The sequence below is a fragment of the Lissotriton vulgaris genome, chromosome 10 (genome assembly GCF_964263255.1).
Source record: "Lissotriton vulgaris chromosome 10, aLisVul1.2, whole genome shotgun sequence".
Taxonomy (NCBI): domain Eukaryota; kingdom Metazoa; phylum Chordata; class Amphibia; order Caudata; family Salamandridae; genus Lissotriton; species Lissotriton vulgaris.
In genome coordinates this window covers 126,561,422-126,585,922 of record NC_141698.1, presented here as the reverse complement: position 1 = coordinate 126,585,922, position 24,501 = coordinate 126,561,422, and the positions used below count along the sequence as shown (strand labels likewise).

General features: G+C 43.1%; 1 protein-coding gene across 1 annotated transcript in view; it reads left to right on the top strand.

Moving 5' to 3' along the window:
* Window positions 1–24,501, top strand: part of SDK1 (sidekick cell adhesion molecule 1) — a 1,937,536-nt gene that overhangs the window by 1,534,933 nt on the left and 378,102 nt on the right. Inside the window, exons 21-22 of the mRNA XM_086940699.1 lie at window positions 4,665–4,856; window positions 9,471–9,592. Coding sequence (XP_086796825.1) covers window positions 4,665–4,856; window positions 9,471–9,592 — 314 coding nt within the window. The remainder of the gene's footprint in view (window positions 1–4,664; window positions 4,857–9,470; window positions 9,593–24,501) is intronic.

Below are 24,501 nucleotides of genomic sequence, written 5' to 3'. Positions count from 1 at the left end.
GTAGCAAATTGAGTTGGTCTTCCCATTCATTCCTATGGGCCTCTAGGCCCATAGGAATGAATGGGGAGATATTCCTTAATTGCGACTCGTAATTTGCGAGTCGCAATTAAGGAACTATTAGAACTCGCTATTTTTGAATGGATTTCTTGATGAATAGCATTTTGCTATTCCTTAATAGCGAATTGGTATTTTTCGCTATTAAGGAATCGCAAAATGTGTCCTTGATGAATCTGGGGGTTAGTACCCACCTCACTAGTGCTCATTTGACCAACATCTGAAGGTGAAGTATTCTGTGAATTAAAGATCCATGTCGGCCTTTGGATCACTAATTGGACATCAATCTTAAAGTAGAAAGAGGGAGATGTCCTTGTAGAGTAGTGCTAGATTGCTATTTTTGACTCATGGTGCTAAATTGCATGACTAATTTGAGTGACAATGAATATACATGTTCTGTAATATAGCCTTAGAGCCCAACGAAGCAGGCTCTACCAGCCATTAAAGGCCCTCTCCAGTTTGGCTTGGGCCTTTAACAAGGGAGCGGGCCTTTAATGGCTGGTAGAACCCACTACGGGGGTGCTCTAAGGCTGTTAGATCACTCCGCCCCTAGCGGGCAGAATATTCTAATTTGTAAACCAAAGGCCTCACGGAGTCCCAAAGAGTTGAAATCCCCCCAGGTTCAGTGGGGCCTTTGTTAAACATTGGAATGTTGATTGTCCAGGCTTCTACCAGCCGTTAGAAGCTCTGAGAACTCCCATTGTTTTCAATGGAGCACTCAACATTCCAATTTTCTAATGCATATTTAATATCACTTATATCCTCTTTTTATAAAGAATGAAGCTCCCAAGCGGTAAACCAAAGCAAAAAACAAATGTTAAATTTGGGAACAAGGCTGTGTTACTAGACAAACAGTTGATTCTACTGAGGTTGTCTTCTGCACTAAGCCTTTATTGATGATGTAAAACTTGGAAATAGCAGCCTATAGCTGTGCCTTTAGAGCAGATTATTGTCAGTGATGTTGCATTGCACTATGCAGGCATCGATCAGAAATCTCTATCTCTTGCTTTTTTGCAGCTCCACTAACCAAAGGCTATATTTGGCCTTAAAGTAAAAAAAAGACCATTGCAAAAAAAATCAGAAAAGCCATAAGTGACCAAATTTTGTAGACAGTCTTGCCTGGAGAGTGACCCATCAGGCTTAAAGTGACCTTGACGTGATGGATGCAAGCTGCCATTTGACTTTAAGGTGAAGGCTGAAATAGCAGACGCAGCTGGGAGACAGAGAAACGTGTCGATCAAGCAGGACAAATGTCTAAAAGGATCTGGATAAAGTGCAGACATTTTAGACAGGAAGGTGGAAAGCGAGGGAAAACAGAAATAAGAGCCACATGGTCGAAGTATTCTAAAATAAGGCACAGGGAAGGATAAAGTATCTGCAAGGACACAAGTTAGTGGTTTGGACTGTCGGAAGGAGTTGGGGAAGAAGCAGGAGTTCCCAGGGCAGAACTTTCTCAGGTGTCACATCAATATATTTACGTCTATTTCACTGCGGGGCAAACACCGCTGCATTCTAGGTCTGGATGTCTACCCCATGGTGATTGCTTCGTGTTGTGTTTTTTATTTAGGGGGTTGCCACTCAATACCTCGCACTTCCTCTTTCCACCCTGCAACAATATCTGCCATGTTTATTTTCGCTGTGGAGGCGGCGAAATGCTTGTCGGCAGGATATTGCGGCACCAATATCAATTGCATTGGGCATGGAGGCTGCATCACCTTGAAGGAACACATTCTTGGTTCAAATGTGGATCACGGTTCTTTGACTTTAAATGCCTGGGGAAAAGCTCCACATCTTTGTATGTTGTTGCCTCTGCAGGCATGGGTGCTCGAACACCTATCCAGCGACCGATTTGTAATTTTAGAAAATTTGCAAGCAGCTAAAGCAGTTCACAGTAGCAAACTAGACAATGAAAAGCCAGCCCACAGTATATTTTGATATCAAACAGTTAAGGGGTATTTAACGGTTCACAGTAAAAGGGACTCAAATCAATTTTCATGAGCATCCCAAAGCAGTGATATGGGTATGATGATCTGCCTAAATCGCATGTTATTAGTCTGAAGTCCTTTCAATGGGACTGTCCCCTTGTCAGCTTCTAATATAGGAGGACATTGGGGGGGGGGGGGGGGGGGGGTTTAGAGGCTGAGTAGCAGACAATGTAACCAAGATACTCAAGTTCATATCTAGGTCATGTTCTCCACATTTGTCCCATCTATACATCTTTTTCCTACCAGTACTTCATTTTCCATATCTGCCAACATTGCCTGAGTTTGGTAATAGATGGGACACGATATAATACATTGAATGAAAGAGGAAACAAATCTGTAAAGCCTGCAAGCAGTTATAGATAGTTTTGTTGTCTTGTTGTGCTATGTGCCATTCTTCCAAAGAGAGGTTTGGGTGGAACCATTATCTTGCTTCAAGTTACCATATCAAAGAGGCCACTCTTGCTTCTGTGAAGAACGAAGGAACTGTTGTACACATGAATAATACAGTAGAATGAAAGAGTATAACATTTCGGCTGGTACCGGTACGTGCCAAGCGAGGAGACTTTAAGTGTTATTCCAAGTTCGGTCAATGTGTGCCTTCTGACAACAATTGGCGGATGTCCCGTCGCCCAATTTAGAGTTATACCGCAACATATATAGTCACTAAATAGGGCTCTGTTGATAAGACTTGTAAGTCTGTTGTTAGTCACAACTTTGTGCATAGCAGAATTACTAGCCGAATCACCTGGTTTAACCCCTTCGCTGCGGCGGCAATTCCGCCACAGCGCTAGAGGGGGGGGGGGAGCCGCGAGCGCATGCGAGCCGCGGTTGAGCTGTGCTCGTGACGGAGCGGTTCCGTCATGGCCCCGCCCGCTCAAAAGAACGTGCCGCGCAGGCGCGGCGGCAGGGCCATGACGGAACCGCTCCGTCATGAGCACAGGTCAGCCGATGCTCAGGACGGAGCGGCTCCGTCATGAGCATGGGAGGGGTTAATCGATTTTTACTCCACATGGTTGGACACTTCAGAGCGACCTTCAGAGGGGGTTTGATATTTCTGGTCAACCGATATAGAATGATTTAAGACTTAGGCCTGATTACGAGCTAAGGTGTTATTTATCGCCCCTGATAAATAATGATACCAATGGGTATGTTGTTTATCGGGTGCATTAAAAAATACCAATTACGAATTTTAGCGTTAAACGCATCAATATCCACAAGATACGATAAATACTGTATGTTTTCCATTGTTCAATTTTGGCAGGTTTGACTTTCCGAAATTTATCAAAGGTTGAGTTATTTAACGCTTCTGATAATGATGTTTTAAATGCCTTTGAACTTGTAATTCCGACCCATGCGTAAACAAGAGTGTACGCACGGATTGGAATATGACAAGTAACTCATAATCAGCCCCTTAGTGTGGTTGGTTGTCTGAGAGTTTAGCAGTTGGTCACACATAGAACGCTGGGGCTCATGAGCAGTAGTTAGCTCCTACTGAGATCCTTCTTGGCGGTGGAAGCCATCTAGACAGATAGTTTATTCAGTTGGTAGGCTTGTTAGACTTTGCCATGTTATATACCAGAGTCTGTTGTTGCCTTTTTAATCGGATATCTTGCATTTTGACTTGTGCACAAATCCTTATGTCCATTCTCTGCTTATAAGTAATTATATGTCGTCTTTTAATGGCCTCCCCTCACTCACTGCTCCTCTTTTCAATCACAATGACACATTTGTATTATTTGTTTCGAATTGTTGTGTACGGTAGGTATTTACAGATAACATGCACAGCTTTTCGCTTATATTGAAATCTTTTTTTTTTTTTTAAATCAAAGCAAACTTTTGATTTTACCATTCTGTGTATTGTGAATAGGAAAAAATACAATCTATGAAGAATTCTGAAAGTCCAAGTGTGTGTTTGGTTGATGATGCAGATGCAGAAAAGACATAGAGGGGCTGATTGGTAAACGGCCCGGAAAATCTCCGACCATTGGTCGGAGCCTTTCCGGGCCACATCTCGGTCTAATTTCCGACCGCCACATTACAATGCTGGCGGTCGGAAACTAAACCAGACGGTTTTTATGGCTGGCTTCCGACAGGCTTAAGAAGCCCGTCGGCCAGTGGGAGGCACGCCTGTAATCCCAAAGGGCAGCCTTTTCTCCCTTGTGATTACGATACTCTGTCTCCCGCAGGCTTTCCATACCGGGTTTTCCGACATGGAAACCCTGTCGGAGAGCGAGTATGGGGGCCCCTAGCTGGACCCCTTTCCTTGGGATCCTTCGGTTGGTGGCCGAGGGGGCACCTATAGTGCCCCCCTGTTAATCCCTGCACCCAAGATGCCTGTCACAGGGTGCAGAGATTAACACCACCTCCCATTTCCCTATGGGAGCATGTACTACAGCCGGTTTATGGCCTCAATACATGCTCCTATAGGGGAAATGTCGGAATGAGACCGAACAGTGTTCAGTCTCATCCTAATGAGGCGGTCAAGACTGCCGACTGGAGGTCGGTCTGTCCCGTTTCCGAGACGGTCCGCCCGACATCGTAATAGAGCCCTAAGTTGTTAAGCCTAAGAGTGGAATGGGATTCCAGTAGGTTAATGTACCCTGACTGTTCTGTTTTTTTTTTTAGGTTATCAGATTTCGTGGGAAGTGTACAACAAGAATGATTCTCTTGTCACACACACCCTGATAAATACAACACACGAGTACCGAATTACTGGGCTGTCTGCTCTAACTACATACACCATCGAGGTTGCCGCAGTGACGTCTAAAGGAAGTGGAATGGTCACCCCGTCTACTATTTCCTCCGGCGTTCCACCCGGTAAGACCCAAAATAAATATGGCCCTTATGAGACACCCAGCCCATCTCTGACCGTTTCTCAAATAACTGTGCGCCTGGCATCTACAGTTCGACGCCATATTGTCATGGGAGGGAAACTCTGCTTGCTGAAAGTAGATAGCTGCATTTCTGCTCTAAGTAATTTCGGTCCTTGTGACCTTTTTTAATTAATTTCATTCAGTTTATGAATTTATAAATGAAATATCAGCTCGCTCAGCTTCAGCTCTGACCTATCCCGAGGGTGCCAATGAAAAAGAGGGCTCCATGAGGTGATTGTGCACGCGTTATGCAATAAGTGGCGAATAGCAATGCAAATCTGCTGACCGATGCCCTTTTATTAAACGGAAATGACTAATCTGAAAGTAAAATTGTCGGATTGCATGGCATTCCATTCCGTTGTCTCTCAATATCCGTGTTCAGTGGTCTGTACGCAAGGACTTTTTCTTTCTTTTAATCCTCCGGTGATATATCAAATCCAACGCTGGTCAGTGATTAAAAAACACCAGTCTAGGAAAGCAACTGATTGCACTGGGTGTAATTAATTTGTTTGTGGTGTTGAACAAATTACACTAATGAATTTTCCCTATCAATAAATCCAGTATTAGCACCTGGAGTGACAGCCTTATAAGAGGTGCCAAGTCGCGTAAGGGCATTGACATTGAGCACCACTTTGATCGACTGAGGTAGGATCTCTCCTTTAGGGCAGATAAGCTAAGAAAGCAGCGTAGGGCGGCTGTCGTGAGGTACCCCCTGTGTACCGCTGTGACATCATCAGGGATTTCTTTGGTATAAAAAGGAGGAAGAAGTCAAGAGAGCAATATTGGCATTTGTGGCAATTATCAATGTTACACCACCTTGAATGTTAAACTGTCTTTTGCTGGTTTCATAAGAACTTTTGCATCATGGCTCCCTAAAAGTTGGAACGTTTTTGCACATTCTGCTGTGGCTGGGAACTACGTATGAACATAGCAAGCAAGGGATGCATGTGCCCAGATGTACCCTATGCAAAAAGAACAGGTGATGGGCGGAATGCTGAATTAATCCAACATTCACCCCCAGTCACAGATCTAGGTTAAATCCATTGTTTTTTGCACGCCGAGCCATTCCAGTTTAGACCCAGCCCTATGCAAATCAGTCTTGACCTTGCTACCCATGGGAACAGTCCAGCTTGAACTGCCAGGCTAGGTCCTCCCTGGACCTGAAACAAGCATCCTGGGACCAGTTTTGGGGTAAACCCGCTCATCAACCAGGCCAGATTGAATCTGGTGGTGTGGCGTACCCTAATCAGAGGGCCTTCTACCTCACTGCTTAGCGTACATGATTGCTGGACATCCTAACCAGCCTGCTGTTTTTCCTAGTCCATGCAAACAGCCATTAGCTTTCTCTTTATGAGAGTGTCTTGTAGCTCATGATTCTGGACCGTTTTTTAGCAGGGATTCAGTCCCATTTTTTATTCCTTTTAGTGTTTGGCCTTCAGCAGTGGAAGCCTATACTGTATAGCTTAAGCTGTGTCAGTGATGTCCTACCCACCATAAGAGATTATTCTCATGTTATCTAAAGCCTTCAAGACCCCATTGAGCCCATAGGAACACGTCGCGAAGAAGAAAAAAAAATGATGGAAGCAACACCATGAGCTCTGCCCATCAAATTTTCCATGCATCTAGAGACTAAAGTTTTAACAAATATTGGCATTAGATGCCAGGAGTTAGGCTTTGTCAATCCTTCTTTTATTTTGCTTTGGGTTTTTTAAGGCATTGTTGTGGGGGTTGCTAAGCCCTCACCAATACTAAAAAAACAAAAAGGAAAAACATTTTTGGGTCTCAAATGGCACACAATGCCATAGTAGTCCCTGACATTGAAAGGAAGTACTCTGCGTGTGTTCTCCTTGTGAAAGAGCAGATTGGCATCACTCACAGTGAAGTTAGCCAATGGCTGAAGTAGGCTAACCTATTGCCCCCTGCTGTATTGGGCAGAATACAAATGTGAATGCCTCAGCAACAAACCGATGGGTGAAGAGGGCTGGCTGAAAGCCTCTGTAAGTAAGTAGATTGTGTATGTAATTTTACTAAAAATCTAACGATCTTGGCTAACACAAAACCTGAAAATAGCACTTAAAATCTGGCCGAGGCTTCACTGACAGCCTTGGCTAGTAAAAGCTATGGATAATAAAGTGGTGCGTGCCAAGAGTTTGAGTTTGTTGTTGATAGTTTCCTAGCCCGCTGTGTAAAATGTAATGTGGTTAGTGGTAAATTACTCCACTCATCAGAAATTGCTAAAAACTCAAGGAAAAATAATCTAGTCAAGGAGAAGGTTATTATGTCAAGCAGCCATTTATGTCATCATGGCTAATAGTGGACCATAAAGTTGACATGGATCCAACCATTGTGATGTAGGTATTCCATCTGCTCATCAGAAAGAAAATGACTTTGAATGTTAGTAGCTGTCTAGGAGCTCCATCAATAATCTCAATTCCTGCTCCAGTACCTCGGCTCCTTTCCAGCAGAAAACTAAATTCCCATAAGCTCTTCCCCTTCACTGCGGCTTATTGTTTGTTCCCCATACTTCACTACCATCAGGCATGCGGCTTCTTGAAGGCATGCCTGGTGCTGTGTCGTAAGCACCATAAACATCGATAATGTTTCAGTGACGTTCCCTTTTAGTCATGTATAAGTTATAGCACTGTTAGGTGACAGATTATAGTCTAGTAAATTTGACCATAAGCAACATCAATGTTAGAAATGACACAGAAAAAAAAAATACGTAACGCAGTAGGAGTGCGATTTTTTTTGTTCTTTTTTAGAGAAATGTATATAGAAACAAATAGAGTCTTGAAAAAGAGATTGTGGAAAGGGAGGTGCTTGTTGCATAGAAGGATCACACCTTGATAGGAAAGTTAATGTAAAGTTCAATTTAAAAATTAAAAATATAATTATAATTTAAATATACAAAGTAGGTTACAAGATGGAAAATTCCATTGCAATAGGGACATGCTGATAAATAGTCTGCCTGGAAGTCGTTTCGAGGTATCTGGAGAAGGAACAAAGAGGAATAAAAGGAAACCTAAAAAAATTGTGTTACAATAATGGCCTGACGCGTGTAAATATTCTTTCAATGTGAAGATCTAATCACAATTTAATAGTCAAAAAAATAATTGAATAAAAATTCAGGAAGGAATGAAAAACACATGCACTAGTTTTATAAAGACAAAAAAGGTGGTGAGGATAATTACAAAGTAATATAGTGCACTTGAAAACCAGCTGATGTGTTCTGGTGCACGGATGGCAGTTAATATCGGTAGATCTCAGGGGTTGTACTGCAGATTCATAGTAAATCAGCTCAGCGGGAGCCTGTGTCTGAAGGGCTGCGCTAAAAACAAAGTGCCAGTCTTAATAGAACCAAGAGTATTACTCCAACTCATTATCAAATGACAGAGTGTGTGTGTGTCTGAGTCCCAAAGGATGCACTGGCTCATGGAACCTTAGGCCACCTTCAGAGAGATAAAAAGGTGGACCAGATCCGCGTGCAGCATAATTGGTAGATGTGCGAGTTCAACTCAACTCGGAGATAATTAGGGTCAAACAATTGCTTGAATAACTGGTTTGTGTTGTAGTAAATCAGGAGTTAAATTCATTGTCAAAAAAGGTATTAAAAACAAAAATCGAAAGTGCTAAAAATTTGAAAAAAGACTATGCAATATTCAAAGAATGGAAGAAAGACTCCCCATAGGCTACCACAGACAAATCTAAACATAAAAATATAAGAATAGGAAAATAAAAATATTAAATTATGGATCAAATCTTTTCTTTTTAATAACAAGTATTTTCAGCAGTCAGTGGATTGAAACAGAATGCCCATAAACCTCATGAAGGAAATAAGTACATAGCGCAGTCTTAAAATAAAGTAAGGGTTGAGCGGAACTTGTGCTCATACTTTTTGCAAATATACAATGCAGATGCGTACTAAGACGGTAAATGCTTACCATGGGCCATGCGATGTAAAGTTTTGCTTTGGGACACAGAGAAGAGTGAAGACATATTGTACCAGTTTTGTAACTTGCGTAATATAGATTGGAGCATCAGCATTTGCTCTAAGGGCACAAGGGCAAACTATATAGTAAATTAATTTTGCATTATACTTTGCTGTGCTAACTTAGTAAGGAAGGGAGCAAATACATTGTTGTCTATGAAAGAAGGATCTGTGTATGTGTCAAAAGTTTTTCAATCATTTGTTATGTAACCTGCAGCAATAGGCCTTGCTGACCTGATTTTCTTGTTACGTACACAATTACACTTGAAATGCTTCATAAGCAATAAAGGCACTGTGTAACATTTGCATTGGTTTCACAGTACGTTTTGTCTACTTATGTTCTCTATAAAAATATTCAAGTAAATGGACTAGAGTAAAGTGTCTTTGCCCCTTTTACTATGTGGGAGTAGTAAAATAAAATGTGCAAAATGAATTGCAAGACAATGGGATGCATCATTCACATAATATGTTTAATAGGAGATGTTCCAAACTCTAAATAGCCTTGATCAAAAACACTAAAATATGCTCCTGTCCTGGCAAGATTAAGTGCCCCTTTCTTGTTTTCTCTAGAACTTCCGGGCTCCCCATCCAATCTGGTAATATCGAACATCAGCCCACGGTCTGCTACCCTTCAGTTCAGACCTGGTTATGATGGAAAGACGTCTATCTCCAAGTGGATTGTGGAAGGACAGGTAGGGCACTGTATCAGATAACTGTGTATTGTTTAGTTTTACGTGAATAATCTCTTTCCTTTCTGCGAACTCTGAAAAATAGAGCTCTTAGTTGTCTAATTTTTACAAAAGTATTTTCACTGTTATTGAATTAAAAAATTACAAATTCATAAGTCCAATATATTTGACAGATGCGAACAGTGATCATATGATTTGCTGGATAATGCACTACAAATTGACTAAGCAGTTGTATTATGAGCTTTGGCTTTTGACTGAATTCTCATGCAATCATTGACCAATCACCCTGTATCACCTAAGCTTCTTGCAGACTGAAATATGATAAATTGGGAATGCTGAATATCATATGAAGTGCTTGGAATCACCTTTTTTCTTCATTAAGGCGGAAGATCATTTGCAGAGGCTCTTGAAGACACTAACATTAAATTTTCATATCCCGGTTTCATTAAATATGCCTTGACGAGCAGTTGGAAGCAAACAATCCAATTATAATTTCATGCAGTACATGTATAGGAGCTGTTAGACCCAGCAGATTCGGGCTGGTTGGGACTCATTGAAGCCCGTTAGAATCCACAGTTCCAAATAGGATGAGCACGATACACGTGTCCGATAACCTGTGCTCACCCTTGGGTTGCTTGGCACCAAGCAGTCAGGCATATCCTCCGAGCCCAAGTGTAAAGTATTGGAACACCACCCTCGCAACTCACTGCATACGCCACAAAAAGACTCTACACCGTATGTATAAAACACTTATCTTTTTATTACACACACACTGAAATCAAAACAAGATATACATTTTATATTCACTTGACAGTTATTTCCAATTGTCAAACTTCCCCCATTGAATTCAAAACTATATACATTTTACAGTTATATGTAATTGTCGAACTTTCTGATTAGCTGAAAGGTCAATCAGTCACAGGTCTTTTACTATGCCACCGCGCCACGTGACCCAGACACTCAGACACTCAACGACACCAGCCAACGATACACGTTGCCCCTACTGGCGCCCCATTGACTAGACAGTTGGAACCACCTAACACGGAAAGAAACATTTACCTAATTTTGTATATCCGTTTTAGACCTACATGCACCCGATGGCATATAAACAAGTGCAGGATCGCTACCCCCCTCCCCACCGGTAAACAAAAGGTTGTGACCCAGGATGCTGACATTCTTCCAAATCTGGAGGAATGTTTTGCCCTCAAGTGGAAGTGTGAACAGCTATAGCTCGACAGTCAGCTGTAGGCGCCCACAACTCATTCAAAACACCTCGGGCCTTGTCACAATGTTCTCCCCAATAAAGTACCTTGTGGCATTGGTCCAGGGAGAGGCCAGCGACCTCGGACAGAGACCGCAATGTCAGGCACTGTTGTCCTCCGATCTGGAGGTTGAAGATAGTCTCAGCTCCTGGCTCAGGCCCACACCACACACTCCAGAGTGTAAGCTAGCACAGGTCCCGATAGTTTCAAGCACGGGGTCCCTCGGATTCTGCAAGCTTCCTCTGCACTCTTTGAACTTCTCACTTCCAAGCACCTCAGGTGGCTGCTGTTCTTTACGAGCACACTCCTGCGGGGAATGAGATTTCAATATCTTTTATGATCAATTTGATGACTTATCTCATTCGACAATTTTGGATCGATCTTTATCTGTCATTGAGTAAAAGACAAACCCCTGCATAGGTTAGATAAACCCCATTAACTGACGCCACTCTGAAGAACCACTTACAACTGATAAAGTTTAAAAGGTTTAATATAAAATTAAGAAAAGTTGCATATACAATCCTCTCAGGATCAAATTCATCAAATATACAGGAACCAATAGGAACATATATTCCCTAAAGAACCTCAGTCTACAAACGAATACAATTAAAGTCAGTTCCAAAATCAGCAAATTAAAAAGCATCGATATGAAGTGGTTCTTCTGCGTCATCTACAGAAAGAGAAAAATAATCAAGTTAAATCTGTCCCTACTCTATACTAGGTGACATCCCTACTTCGCAAGTTTCTAGAAACCTAAAAAAGGTGTCAGCAGTTTGACTCCCTAAGAAGTTCAAACTCTCTTAGCCTCTAAAGGTAACTTAAGTTTAAGAAGCAGTACCCTCTCTGCCTACCCATCCGCTCTTCTAAGGGTCCTCGGCCTACTGCTCCCTTGCGCTCTGATCTCTCTCAGCGCTCGCTCCTAACTCTCAGGCCATCTGCGCCTTCGCTCTCTCTTCTCCCCGGGGTGCTGTCCCTAAAATACACAATCACAGTGTGGGTGGAACGCCCCTTCGACGCCCACCACGGACTTTCCCCGTGAGGTCATCTTCTAGCTCTTTCCATGGCTTCGTCTCTTCGCCGTCCGTTAAGTTGACCTTTCTCCTTAGACGCCATCTTCGTCTTCTTGCTGGTGACTTCATTCAACTTTACCTCTGACATTTTCGGAGTAAAATCTATCAACTTATCAGAACTTTTATTCTTTACGGCTGTACTTTTAACCTCATTTGGTCCTGTGAATGGTCATTCCAAAACAAGACTCAAATTCCAATCGTCTCCTCTCATGTTTAGGCAATAAACTTCGTCCGACATTTGTCACCTTAAATCTAACAAGAACTAGACTCTTCGGCTCGCACCTTCAAGTGAAGGCTATTCACGACTCCTGTGAGCCCACTAAATTACCAACAGCAGACTACACTCCTGCGAACCCTTGGTCTGTCAGGTTATAATCACAAATGACCTAAAACTCTTCTAACATTCCTACAAACTTCTTCTACACAGTATAACCTTTAACATACATTTATATACGATCGCATTTAGCAAATCCCTTGCTTATATGTGAATACATTTACATAGAATACAATTACGTAGAATATAATTTTATATTCTCATTTGTTACATCGTTATGTGTATGCTCTCTGCACATTTCTCCATGTTACATTTCTCGCCGTTTCTGCATTTAAAATTACACACGTACATGAATTCTACTTTGCACGTTCTTCTGTTCGTGAGCATTTCTACATTAGCCCACTATGAATACGGGCCTTCTAAATCTAATACATTCTAAAGTGAATACAGTTACATTTCCTATATTCCTTTGGTTACGTCTGTTAACTTTATGCTATAAGCGTCAACTTCACGTTCGATATACATTTCATTCCTACGTTTATACAATATACTTCTAAATATGACTCGGATATACGTTTTATTCAAATTGCGCTCTCTCAGTTCCCCCCTTTGATGACTTTTAGGAGTCATCACTAAATGCAATTTGAATATCACCTTTAAATAGAACTAGTTACATCATTCCCTCTTTTCATCATTTCAAGTGCTCTCAAGCTTTTATACTGTTGATCTTGTAAGGCAGCTAATCTCCTTTCTTGTTCTCTCACAGATCTTTGTAACCGGTTCGTCCTATACCATTTATATAGTTTTACTAATCCTAACAATGTGATTATACAAATTAATACTATTAATACAGGTTTTAATATGTACCATACTATACTTTTACCAAGGTTGGTAAACCAACTTCCAACCTTTCCTACTCCATTACCTACTTTTTCCCAAACATTTATTTTTGTCAAATCTTCGATTTCTTGATGAATCTGTGTAATGTTTCTTATGACCTTCTCAAGTGGTTTTGAATTATCAGGAATATAAGTACAACATTCCTGGACCTTCAAAGCCTTGCAAACTCCGCCTTCTTTTGCTAATAGCACATCAAGAGCAAGTCGATTCTGAAGAACCATTGCTCTAATCGATTGCATCTCACCTTTTATTAACATTAATGACCTTGCAGTACTTGCAGACAATCTATCTACGACTGTAGCTAGTCTCCTGATCTTAACATCGTTAAGTATTAAACCTAACATAGGAAACATCGCTCCAAATACGTCTCCTACTACTTCTGCATCTCCTACTTCCCTTTTCATTCTTGTCGAAGCCTTTCCTTCTATGATCGCTAAATCCTTTGCATGGTACATTTTGGGGAAGACAATTGCCAAGTAACACAAACCATACCAATTGTCAGGCAGTTTTACATAGGCATTTCTTCCACATACAAAATATACATTAGGAATCACTTGCATCTCTTTCATGAAATCCTTCGTGTAGTACTCTAATCGAAAAGCATGTTCGCAATTAACTTCACCTACAAATACACTCTCATAATATGTCTTGCTTCGAGTTAAACATAACTTTCCTTTCTGCGTTCTATCCAATGCTATTGGACCATTGCTCCCTTTCTTTTTATGTGCCTTCTCTTCTTCTGTCCAATCAGTTTTCCACTGTCCTGACATTTTTAGAATCTTCTGCCTTCTGTATCGGTCATCTACTTGTCCTATAAACTTTTTCTCTATCTCTGACACCTTGCAAGTCAAATTATTTCTGCGTGCGTATGATGTATCTAGTGTATTCCAAGGAAGGAAGAATTTGGCTAGTCTATCCTCCTTTTTGTAATAGTCCCACTTATTCATTTGCTTATAATTCGGAACTTCAGGCAGTACCGAATCATAATTTGAAAAGTAGTACTCAAATCCTTCTCTACCATAAAATATACTAAGCAGTAAACTACATGTTATCCCATAAGTCAGTGGGAGATGATGATATCGGATGCCCTCATCTACAGAAGCCGGCATTTGCATACAAACGTAGCAATCTTTGGCCTCCATGGCATCGATATATTCGTATAACAGTTTAGCATATGCATTTGACCTAAAGTTTCCCTGTGACTCGTCTACGTGTAACCTACGAGCTTCATCTGCCAATAACGCCTTTTCACGGATAACATTGCTCTCCTGCTTCTTCCCATCAAGAGCAGGTTTCAAAGTCGTTACAGGCTTAACATCTGCTATTTCTTTATCAGTTTCATGTCCTATTATGTATGATATTGTCACTACTGTAATTATGAGAAATATTACCACTGCTATAAGTGTACCTATTATACATCTAGCTTTTCTGTTTGGGTTGCCGGTCTCCATGTTGTCAAACAGTGTAGCTCTTTCTTTTGCGAAAAAAGTTCTCCTTTCCAATCTTTAGTTTGCTTTGTTTTCTTCTCAGTTTGTAAAGTGCTCTCTATCACCAAAGTCTCTTTTTCGCAACAATGTCTCTTTATTTTTAACAACAGACAACCCTAACCCTTCTCCGTCCTCTAAATGTAATCCCTAATTTTATTCTTCTTTCCACTCGGCGCTAGGTTATCTTCTTCTTTATAATTTAAATAAGCCCTCCACCCTTCCCCCCCTCAGTAGGACTTAATCTTAACAGCGCGGGGATGCCTTCGGGTCACCAGGCGCTATACAAGTTGCTAAATAAATAAATAAAATAAATAATTTATATACAAAGTCTTTATACATCAACAATTATTCTCGTACCTGCAGCTTTCACAACAAGTTCCAATAGTTCAAAACGAATAACTTTTTCTTCTTCTTCCGGAATTTGATGACCAAATGTTGGAAACTGTAATCTGTTTAACACTAAATCTTTAATCTGACTCAAGTATGGGGGTATGGGAAGTGTGAAAGTCAGTAATCCCTCAGTCTCGAGTCCAGGAGTCAACATCCATATTTCCACTGCCACAAATGGATCGTGATCGATTACTTTCACTTCCTTCACTCTCCCAGATTTCTGTCCCCAAGACATCTGCTAGATAAGTCCACTCTGGGGTGGCGTACCTTCTGCAGGGCACACGTACCCTTCTCGATCTTCTTGGACTCTCAGTGCCTGAGTCTGTAGTTTCGTCTTCTTGATCTGACTCTTCAGAGATTGGGACAAGAGTTTTCTCCGGTTGTGCCTTTAAGCTTGGCCTCCTTCTTCTCTCTGGCCAACTGGCTTCGTCACTCCTTGTCCTCCTGCTCCTTGTTCTGGGACTTGTCTCTTGGTCACTCTCAGCTTGTTCAGTATCTGATTCAATTTCCCAATTACTTTCTTCTCCTGAGGCGACTTCGGTCTCACTGGTGTCCTGACCTTCGTCGACCTGTTCTGACACAGTCTCAGCCTCTTCAATCACCTCTACAGCTTGGCTTTCCCCCTCTATGGCTTCTCCGTTTTCCTCTGGATTCTCATCCGAGAGAGGAGCTGTTTCTTCTAGAGGTTTTGGCACTCTTCGAGTGTGTGAAGCGTGTATCCAATTTGGCAGGCCTCCACACTTCACTGCAGTGTTCGTAACAAGTATGACTTGAAATGGTCCTCGCCAACGCACGTCTAAGCAGTTCTTCCTGACATGCTTTTTCACCAAAACCCAGTCCCCCGGACTCAGATCATGGCACAAGTCTTGTGCTGATGGAACCTCTGCAGCCTGGACCTGGAGGGACACAGAATTCATGGCATCAGATAGTCCCTTGCAGTAGTCCAAGATCAAGTCGTCTGTGATGTTCAATAACGCTGCAGTCGGAACCGATGGCAATCTCATAGCTCTCCCCATTAGCACCTCATGTGGAGAGAGACCTGTTTTTCTATCTGGTGTGCTACGTATGCTCATAAGAACCACTGGTAGTGCGTCTGGCCAACTCAGGGATGTTGATGAACAAACTTTAGCAAGTCTGGACTTAATTGTGCTGTTGATTTGCTCTACAATCCCTGAAGCTTCTGGTCGATAACTGCAATGGAGCTTCTGATCGATACTCAAAGATGAGCACAACCTCTTCACTATTTCGCTGTTGAAATGAGTTCCTCTGTCCGATTCCAAAGAGGATGGCACCCCAAACCTCGGTATTAACTCTCTAAGTAACAGTTTTGCTACTGTAAGTGTATCACATCTACGTGTAGGGTAAGCTTCAACCCATCTAGAAAATATACAGACAATCACTAAAACATCTCTGAGTTTGTTGCATTTAGGCATTTCTATAAAATCAAGCTGCATTCTATTGAAAGGCCCCCCAGACCTCCCAATGTGACTCAATGTAACTGGTGTTCTCTTTCCCACGTTTAGTTGCTGACAGATCGCACATCGCTGACATACTGCTTCTGCCGCTACTCTAAACTTAGGATTAAACCACGTTTGTCTGAATACTCTCACCATGGCATCTCTACCTATGTGTGCTGATCCATGCAATTTCCTTGCCATTGGACTAACAAGTTCATTTGGTAAGACTGCTCTCCCATCGGCAGAGATCCAAAAAGTCATCTCGCTTTTTATACACCCAGCTGTTTCCCAGCCCTTTTTCTCATCTTCTGGTGCATTCTCCTGAACACTCCTTAGCTCATCCCACGTATCTACAGTGTCTAACAACATTGTCAATTCGGTTCTTTCTTGAGTTCCCCCCACTTTCACATCAGTGTGAGAATATCCTTGCTCTGCGCAGTAACGCGCTACTTCATCCGCATAGCGGTTGCCTTGTGATACAAAGTCTATACCTTTTGTATGCGCAGCACATTTGACTACTGCAATAGCTGTCGGGCCTTGCAATGCCTCTAACAATAATCTCACGAATTCTCCATTCCTAATGGGAGAACCCGAGGAGGTCATGTAACCTCTTTGAGACCATAACTGCCCGTAATCGTGAACTACCCCGAAACCATACTGGCTATCGGTGTGTATGGTGACTCGAATTTTGTTACCTGCTAAACAGGCACGCGTCAAAGCAATAATTTCAGCTACCTGAGCGGAGTGTACTCCTTCCAGGCAAGCGGCTTCTACAACTCTGGTAATTGTACAAACTGCATAAGCTGCTCTCAGCTGACCAATATCGTCTCTTACGCATGAACCATCAACAAAGAAAATTTCATCAGGGTCAGTCAATGGCTCATCTACGATATCGGGTCTCGGTTTGGTGCATAGTTCAGTCACATCAAGGCAATCATGATCTGTACAAATTTCATCATCCACCTCATTTGGAAGTGGCATCAAAGTTGCAGGATTCAAGACGGAGCATCTTTTTAGGGTCACATTCTCGGCAGCCAGTATGACTTGCTCGTAGCGTGTGAGCCTGCTATTCGTCAGATGCTGAGTCTTAGTCCTGGTCATTAACAATTCCACAGAATGCAGTACGTACACCACTAACTGATGTCCCATTACCACACTTTCAGATCTTTCAATGCTGACACCCGTTGCAGCAACGGATTTGAGACATCCGGGCAACGCTGCGGCTACTGGATCTAATGTAGCCGAAAAATACGCTACTGGCCTACGCGCATCTCCATGAATCTGGGCCAAAACTGCTAAAGCGCATCCCTCTCTTTCGCAGCAGTAAAGCAAAAATGGTTTTGTGTAATCCGGCATTCCTAAAGCCGGGGCGCGACATAAGTCCTCCCTCAGCTGCAAAAACGCCATCAAACAATCTTTGTCCCATGGTACCGGATCACTCACTCCTTTGTGCGTCAGCTGTAATAACGGCTTTGCCTTCAGTGAGAAGTTGGCTATCCACTGTCGACAATAACCGACCATGCCTAGAAACATCCTGACCTCTCTTTGTGTTGTAGGCGTGTTCATTTTCATAATCGCCTCTATTCTGTCTGGAGACACCTTCCGTTTCCCCTTTTCAATCCTGTGGCCCAAGTATTGCACTTCGGTAAGACAATATTGCAATTTACTTGGAGACACCTTATGCCCGTTCTCGGCCAAGTGATTTAACAAGGTGATGGTGTCTACTCTGCAAGCTTCCTCTGTTTCTGACGCAACTAGGAGGTCATCTATGTACTGGACTAGAACTGAGTTCTTGGGCAGTACTAGACTTTCAAGATTTCTCTTTAATAGCTGGTTAAAAATCGATGGGCTTTCTGTATACCCCTGAGGGATACGACACCATGTTAAAACGCGATCTTCCAGCTTAAAAGCGAAAAGATACTGGCTCTCTTCATCTAAAGGAATCGAAAAGAAAGCCTGGCACAAATCTATCACGGTGAACCATTCAGCTTGGAACGGTATCTGAAACAATCTCACTGATGGATTCGGTACCACTGGACAACATGAGACAACAATATTATTAATCTTTCGAAGATCTTGCACTATTCTGTATTTTCCACTAGGCTTCTGTAAACCCATAATCGGGGAGTTACATGGACTACCCACGATCTCCTTCAGTATTCCCTGTTTAATCATGGATTCAATCACAGGCTTTATTCCTGCAATCGTCTCCGGTGTCAACTTGTATTGTGGTGTTCTTGGGTACTCGGCATTGGGTCTTACCATGATCTTTACTGGTTCTACTCCCTTGATTAATCCTATTTCTTCTCCAGTAAAATCCCACACCTCAGCTGACACTTTCTCCCTCAAGTCCTGTGGAAGTTCCTCCACTGTTAAGGTAGGATATAGTTCCACGCATTCCTGCGAGTTTACAACTTTAAAATCGGCATCTTCATCATTGGTCTGCACTTCTACTCCTTCAGGTGTGCAATGTATTGTGCAATTCAGTTTACACAACAGATCTCTTCCTAACAAGCACACCGGGCTAGAATCACAGATCACAAACTGATGTTCGTCACTGTAATTCCCTATCTTCACTGACACTGGTTCTGTCAGAGGATTCGTCATCCTCTTGTTTGCGACTCCTACCACCTGAATCATCTCTCCTGATATTGGCAGACCTGGGACTACCGCTGATCTCAACGTGGATCTAGTGGCTCCCGTATCCACCAAAAAGGTCGTAGGACATCCGGCTACTTCAGCCTCTACGTATGGTCCTCTCTGATCTACTTCCAGGGCTGCTCCTAAAGTACAGTCTTCTTCCCTATTTACTCGTTGCCCTGTAAGAGGATCAACGTAGTAGCATTCTTCTCCTCCTACGAACAATGGCATTTGTCTATAGGTTTTCCCTCCATTTGCAATGCGAGGCGGTTGAGGAAACGGGGCTCGACGAGTCTGAGTCCCCCCTTTGATAAACTTTCCCTTCGGGACTGTTGCTCCCTTAACCACGTTATTCTGTACCTCTTCCTCCTCCGGTTCTAATTCTCCTATTTCAACATTATAAGGACACTCGCGTCTCCAATGTCCCACCTCGTTACACTGATGACACCTGGTTGTCCTTTTCAGTGTTGCGATATCCATTCTCGGTCTCGGTCTTTCTTCCTCATCTCTGCTCTGATTATTCTGTTTCTTTGCTGGCGTTCCTGTTCCCTGCTGTCGCTGTCCACCCTTTCCAGCTGATTGCATCTGTACCAACATCAGCTTTTCCTTGAGCTTCTTTGCCTTCGAATCTATCTCATCGCTACAGTACCTTGCATACCTCAGAATCTCATCTAAAGGTTTGTTCTGCCAGCAAATTAAATGCTGTTGAATCATCAGGCTTATGTCTGGTCTCAATCCGAGAACAAACTTCGACACAAACTGTCCTATGTCTTTTGGATCCATTACGTCTAACCCACTGTACTGTTTAAATGCTTTCAATAACCTCTCATAAAACTCGTGAACTGTCTCTTTAGGCTCCTGAGTTGTTCGATCTATCTTAACCCAGTCTATGTCTTGCACCGGCACTTTCTCTTTTAGCCATGTTATTACTCTTTCGTATTTTTTCCATGACTCTGTCTGATGGACCGCCTGTCTGTGTATCCCTCGGAGGCTCGCAAGCGGGCCATTCAATACTAAGTTTACATGCCGTCCACAAATCTCCGGGTACTACGATATCGAACAATGTGTTCAAATCAATCCACAGTACCTTAGAGATCTTCACGAATCTCTCTACCTGCTTGTACCACTCTACGGGATTTTCTCGGAGCTTCGGGAAGGAATTAGTGAATGCCGCTAAATCCCCCCTACTCCATGGTACATGCACGTAGTTTCCGTTCGCGATTTCTCGCAAAGGGAAAGCTTCCATTCGCATTAAGTCTGTATCCTGAGACTTTACAAGTGTACTCCGTCTGACAGATCCCTTCTTGGACCATCTTTCCTCCCATCTATCCAGATCTCTCCATATTCTAATACACATGACCAATTCCCTTATGTGTACTCTTAGCCCAATCGTTCTGCGCTCATCTAAATCTTGATCCGTGCAATTCAGCCTATGGTTGGCCTGTAAAGCCTTAGTTCGTGATATGTCTATCATGTACTTTTCTGCCAATTCAGATAACTTTTCATGAGCTGCTCTCGCTCTCCGAGTAACGTCTTTAGACAAAAACAGAATCTCATCTGGTGCGTACAGCTCTAACCTCTCAATTGCCACTGTGCCGTCAATTATTTCATCCAAGTCTGATTTTAAACTCATTACATCTATGCGTCTTGCTTTTATTTCAGCTCTCAGTACGTCAGTCCTAGGTTGTTCTCTTACATCCCTCTCACCTCCACTATGCGCCCTACGCCTAAGCACAGGTGAGTTATGAGGAATTTTTCTTCCATCTCTTTGTTCCCACCTCTCTAGATCCCAAGCCTTTCCATCTTCCCTTGGGGTGTGGTGGAACAATGCTCCATCCCTCAACCCTACATTCCGTCTTTTTGACTCGGTCTCTCCAGATACGAGATAAGATCTTCCGTGCTGTTCTAAACCACTGTAACTCGCTTGCTGTCTGGTATCACTCAACAAGCGATAAGGACCTTCATGGCTCTCCATGCTCCCGCGATCTCGTTCGTGATCACCGGATGTATGGCGAGACGTTTCGCGACTCCCTATATTCTCGTGACTTCGTTCTTGTTCACCGGACGCATGGCGAGACCCTTCGCGGCTCTCCATGTTCCCGTGATTCCGTCCGTAATCACCGGAGGCATGTCGAGACGTTTCACGACCCTCCATGTTCCCGTGATTCCAATGTTGCACATTTTCATCCGGAGTATGGTGTGTGCATCTGAAAGTGTTTCGGTATTCCTGCGTCCTTCGTTCTCCCTCACTAAAAGTGACGCGAGGCACTTCCCCACACCCTGCACTCCTGTCGTTACACATTTGCCGATTGCCACTAGTAGTAGGGCAAGTATCTCCCCTGCTTCCTTGACTCCCTCTCTCCCACTCCGGGCTGCTTTCGCCAGCTCCACAATGAGAGAGGATCTTGTTATCCTGGTCTCTCCACTCTGCTCCTGTTTCTAAACTTTGATTCCGAGCCTCTTCGGCAGTATCCCATTCTTTCAGATATTCCCTTAATTCCTTATAGGATTTCGGTTTTGGTCCCCTCAAATCCATTGATCCTCTTTGACCCCCTTGTTCTATCCAGGGACCCGTTGCGGAATCTAATGGGGTACTCCGACTCACTGGTGCTAGTATCTGCCTCTGAGAATTCATCGTGTTATTCCTATTCTCCATCTCTGCCCTTTCCCTGTCCCATCGTGCCTGTTCCTCCTGCTGGACCCCCTCTGGGTTGTAGATTGACACTATAGGGCCTATGGTAACAGGTACTTGTAGAGCGTCTGGCATTTGGTACGACCTTGCACATTGCGTCTCTGGCACCTTCTGGACCACAAATCTTCCCACTACTCTCTGTTCGGAACTAGCTTGGGGTATTTCCTCACTCTTGTTGGAGTCCCACTCTGTTACTGGGATCGATTTATATTCCCCCCCATCTAGCTCCGTCCCCTTGCTGTAGTATGGGACTTGCGGTTTCGCTGTTGTACGGAGGTGGTCTATCTGTTAATAGCCTCTCTATCAGATCCTCCTCCGTCTCGCTTTCCTCATCTTCCTCCTCTAGAGGTTTCTTTTCTCCCGTGGCTTCTATCATGGTGAACAGTTTGTCTGCTTCTATCTTTTGCACTCTCCACTTCTTAGCTTCTTCATCCCATTTGGCATCCTGTACTGCCTTTACTGATCGTCTTACTCTTTCTTGACGTCTCTTTAAACTCTTCTCGTGAGCTGCTCTAAACCATGCACTAAGTGCTTCGAATTGTGTTGGCCTCGGTAGAGGTCTTGTTGCAAGCATTACCGCTTTCAGTTGGTTCAACACGTCTAGCTTAAATGTTCCGAATCTCGGAAACGTCAGCTCCTTTTCCCCTTCCGTTAGCCTATTCCACTCGGAAATCCATAATATCGAGTGTAAGCCGACATTTACTGCCATACGATAAGCTGGGGTGCCTCCTGGTGGAGCTTCTTCTCCAGCATATAAGTTTCTTCTATTCCTCCTAAAGATTTTTCTTAAACCCTTAAAGCACTTCATTTTTGATAATCTACGATTTTCTCTTATTAATTCTCTCCTTTGTTTACGTCCCGATGACAAATCACCAATCCCTGTGCGACTCTCGCTAATCAGCCTATCCCAACGCTGTTCTACGCTAACCGACCAATCTCAGCGCGACTCTACGCTGACGTCACTCGTCCCCTCTGCAGCAGTTTCCTTCGTTTCTCAACTCGTCTCGCGGTCTTGCATGCGTTTCATTCATACGCCGAAAAATGACTACTTCCGTCCAAGCGATCACTTTTCTCTGACTGTACGGCCACAGTCTAACTGTAATTGTCACCTCAACTGGCGAAACGTCTTCCTCTTACGGTCAGACGCTCACCTCAACTGATAGGTTACTTACACACAGTAAACGTACGACCAGCATGCGTTTACTCATACACTCACTCAAACGCTCCCCCTATCATCGGTCTGCGGGCGATCAATGGTACCTCATGACCCCCTTTAAATGGTAGACAAATTACTCTGGGTGTTCGATACACCCGAACCACTTAAGCCCTCTCTGGACATAAGATTTTATCCGGTTGCGCGCGCTCACAACCTTCCCTCAATCACACTACAGGCATTCAACTCCGCTTGACATTACAACACAGGAACAACATAAAACACCGCAATCTTACAACGCATGACCCTTATACTCACTCTCGACCGATTCTGCTGCTTTTCTCTCGACGCACCGTCAGCACCGTCTTCGGCAGGGATTCTTCTTCTGGTCGTCGATGACTAGGGACCTTGGGGTAAACTAAACCTGACCTAGGTTGTCTTCCTCAAGAAGAAAACCATCTTTCTCTGCTACCAACTGCGGGGAATGAGATTTCAATATCTTTTATGATCAATTTGATAACTTATCTCATTCGACAATTTTGGATCGATCTTTATCTGTCATTGAGTAAAAGACAAACCCCTGCATAGGTTAGATAAACCCCATTAACTGACGCCACTCTGAAGAACCACTTACAACTGATAAAGTTTAAAAGGTTTAATATAAAATTAAGAAAAGTTGCATATACAATCCTCTCAGGATCAAATTCATCAAATATACAGGAACCAATAGGAACATATATTCCCTAAAGAACCTCAGTCTACAAACGAATACAATTAAAGTCAGTTCCAAAATCAGCAAATTAAAAAGCATCGATATGAAGTGGTTCTTCTGCGTCATCTACAGAAAGAGAAAAATAATCAAGTTAAATCTGTCCCTACTCTATACTAGGTGACATCCCTACTTCGCAAGTTTCTAGAAACCTAAAAAAGGTGTCAGCAGTTTGACTCCCTAAGAAGTTCAAACTCTCTTAGCCTCTAAAGGTAACTTAAGTTTAAGAAGCAGTACCCTCTCTGCCTACCCATCCGCTCTTCTAAGGGTCCTCGGCCTACTGCTCCCTTGCGCTCTGATCTCTCTCAGCGCTCGCTCCTAACTCTCAGGCCATCTGCGCCTTCGCTCTCTCTTCTCCCCGGGGTGCTGTCCCTAAAATACACAATCACAGTGTGGGTGGAACGCCCCTTCGACGCCCACCACGGACTTTCCCCGTGAGGTCATCTTCTAGCTCTTTCCATGGCTTCGTCTCTTCGCCGTCCGTTAAGTTGACCTTTCTCCTTAGACGCCATCTTCGTCTTCTTGCTGGTGACTTCATTCAACTTTACCTCTGACATTTTCGGAGTAAAATCTATCAACTTATCAGAACTTTTATTCTTTACGGCTGTACTTTTAACCTCATTTGGTCCTGTGAATGGTCATTCCAAAACAAGACTCAAATTCCAATCGTCTCCTCTCATGTTTAGGCAATAAACTTCGTCCGACATTTGTCACCTTAAATCTAACAAGAACTAGACTCTTCGGCTCGCACCTTCAAGTGAAGGCTATTCACGACTCCTGTGAGCCCACTAAATTACCAACAGCAGACTACACTCCTG